General features: G+C 35.9%; 1 protein-coding gene across 1 annotated transcript; it reads left to right on the top strand.

Annotated features, from left to right (window-relative positions):
• Nucleotides 1-1,731: 1,731 nt before the first annotated feature.
• LOC139900625 (uncharacterized) lies at nucleotides 1,732-2,229 on the top strand. The gene has a single exon (XM_071883389.1). The coding sequence runs from the start codon at nucleotides 1,732-1,734 to the stop codon at nucleotides 2,227-2,229; it is 498 nt and encodes a 165-aa protein (XP_071739490.1).
• The last annotated feature ends 298 nt before the right edge of the window (nucleotides 2,230-2,527 follow it).

Below are 2,527 nucleotides of genomic sequence, written 5' to 3'. Positions count from 1 at the left end.
GATTGACCTTAAAGATTGAGAATTCAAACTCATGGAATTCAATGATATCTAAACTCGAGCTTGAACGAGAAAATATTTTGATCAAATTACAAACCGACTTGTTTTCTGAAAGCCCATTTTTAATGCGTTCATTACCATTGAACGTAAAATCCTAGGAATTCACCTGGAATTCATTAGGTCACCTGAACCAAATCGGGTGTCAATCGTAAGAACGGTGGTTGCATAGCATGGTCAAAGACAGGACCTTGTGCCAGACCGAAAAACTATAGGGTGATCTTTACTATTGCTCCTACAAAGGATAGTAATTGCATCCGAAACGATATAGACCATAATTAAAAGCATGTCACGGGACATTGCCTAAACAGTTGCTTGTTCAATGCTTTCCTTTACAATCGGACGGTAGTTTACCGAAAGGTAATATACGGAGCAAGTATACTGGACGTGTTGCTTTTTCAATACAAGGTTAGCAAGTGGGTGACACAAAACCGCAAGTTTTGAGCTAAAAAATCTGAAACCCACCAAACCCACAAAAACATTTTGCAAACACCGGTGAAGGGTTATTCCGGAAAACTTATCTAGAGTAAAAGCTAGATTGAATTTTCAAAAAGATCAAATATTTTCATAAAGATCCAATTTCCTAACGGATCTAAATTTTTATAGCCATGTGGGACTGTAAACCACATCGTTACCATCATTGTTCATACCGCCGTATAGAAATCACTGATGTACAAAGTGTGAAGAATAAAGAAGTGATTCTAGTATGTTTTTATTTCAAGACTATATATATATATATATATATATATATATATATATATATATATATATATATATATATATATATATATATATTGACATAAATATAGTTTAAAAATATAGCGTTAAACTTGGCTAGCTCCCTGCGGAACGAATCGGACTTACTAAAAACTACACTACTGTACGATTAGGTACACTGCCTATAAGTGTTGTAGCAAGGTTTAGGTATATCCATTCTATAAATAAATAAATAAATAACTTGTGTAAAATTGTTTCGTATTTAATAGTATTTCATAGTAAAAATATAACTATTTCGTACCCCTCTGCTTTAACATCAGGTGGAGAGGACAGTGCTATAACCCCTGCATGTGGATGGGGAAAGGATAAAAGTTGGCGGGATGATAATGATTCTTTCCGTGATGGAAACAATGACAACTTTCACGGTTCGGGATATCCAAGGCGAAATGGCGGCAGTAGTTACCCGCGTAATGACAGACATCAAGGTCAAAGTGATAATCATGGATATAACCGTCGCGATCGTTATTCTTCGCAAAAATGTAATTATGAGTCCTTTAACATCATCCAAATGTTAACAAAAACGCCTAAGAAAATTCTTTTCAAGAAAGGGTAGCGAGATCTTTTCCTGATCCTAAACCTTTAGCGGAAAACAGCAGACGTGATAAATCCAAGTTTTGCATTTTCCATGATGACTATGGTCATGATACTAACCACTGTAGAGATTTGGCAGAATTGATCGCGGAGGCATTTGAGCAAGGTAAACTGGATCATTTAATAGCTCAAGGTGCTGCAAGTACTGCAAATGCGATTATCTTTCCCGCAGAATCTAATGCTCCGCAAGTGCCAAATGCTGCTGATCGAAAAGCTCCAGCAGTGAAGAATCTGGGAGTTAAAATGGTGAGCAAGAAAGAGAATTTACGCGAAATTTAGGTTATTAATGTGGTGGAGGTACAAGGCAAAATGTCATTGTTCCAAGTATCTGATCAATTCACAAGCTGGCAATGCCCCTCTATTACTTTTCCTCCTATAAACTTGAGCGCCGATCTTGATAAACCAGTGGTGGTTTCATGCCGCATTGCGAATACTGGCATTATAATTCTGAAGGTGCATGTTGATACTGGTAGCAGTGTGGATGTAATGTATGAGCAATGTTTTTACAAATTGCCTGCACTTATTAAAGCTTTGCTGAAACCTACTGCGGTTTCGGTAGCTGGTTTTTCAGGAGAATCAACTTGGCCTATTGGTCAGTTGGAATTGCAAGTTGAATTAGTAGATAATCGTGATGAATCGCTAAAGCGCCAAGCCTTGTTAAACCTTTATGTAATACGAAATCAGTCTAGGTTTAACATTATTCTTGGGCGCACTGCTTTGCGCATGTTTGGTGCAATACCATCCACGTTGCATGGAATGGTGAATCAACAAGTTTTGTTAGTCATGTTCATGTGTCAAACTAATTAAAAATAATAATGTTGTACATTAAAGTTGAAGTGTATGTATAAAATTCTTGTGGAACTGAACTAATAGGTTTAAAACAAAGAAATGTATTTGTTAGAGTCAACACTTTTAGAGGTTTCATTTTGGGTAAGGTAGTATTTAGAAGAAACTCACAATTAGAATGTAGAATTGATTAGTTGAAGAACTTAGAAAGTAATATGTAACATCCTCAATCGGGTCTCGCTGTAAGATTACTAAATTGCCCTTAAGTTGGTGTTGTGTTATTATATGCTTTTATTTTTATTTAATGTTTTTTATTATT

The sequence above is a fragment of the Rutidosis leptorrhynchoides genome, chromosome 3, assembly GCF_046630445.1.
Source record: "Rutidosis leptorrhynchoides isolate AG116_Rl617_1_P2 chromosome 3, CSIRO_AGI_Rlap_v1, whole genome shotgun sequence".
Taxonomy (NCBI): domain Eukaryota; kingdom Viridiplantae; phylum Streptophyta; class Magnoliopsida; order Asterales; family Asteraceae; genus Rutidosis; species Rutidosis leptorrhynchoides.
The sequence above is the reverse complement of the archived record's forward strand: the minus strand, read 5'-3'. Positions and strand labels throughout refer to the sequence as shown.

What these genes read in the sequence shown, in the direction of transcription:
- LOC139900625 (XM_071883389.1), top strand. Translation starts at nt 1,732, where the DNA reads ATGTCATTGTTCCAAGTATCTGATCAATTCACAAGCTGGCAATGCCCC.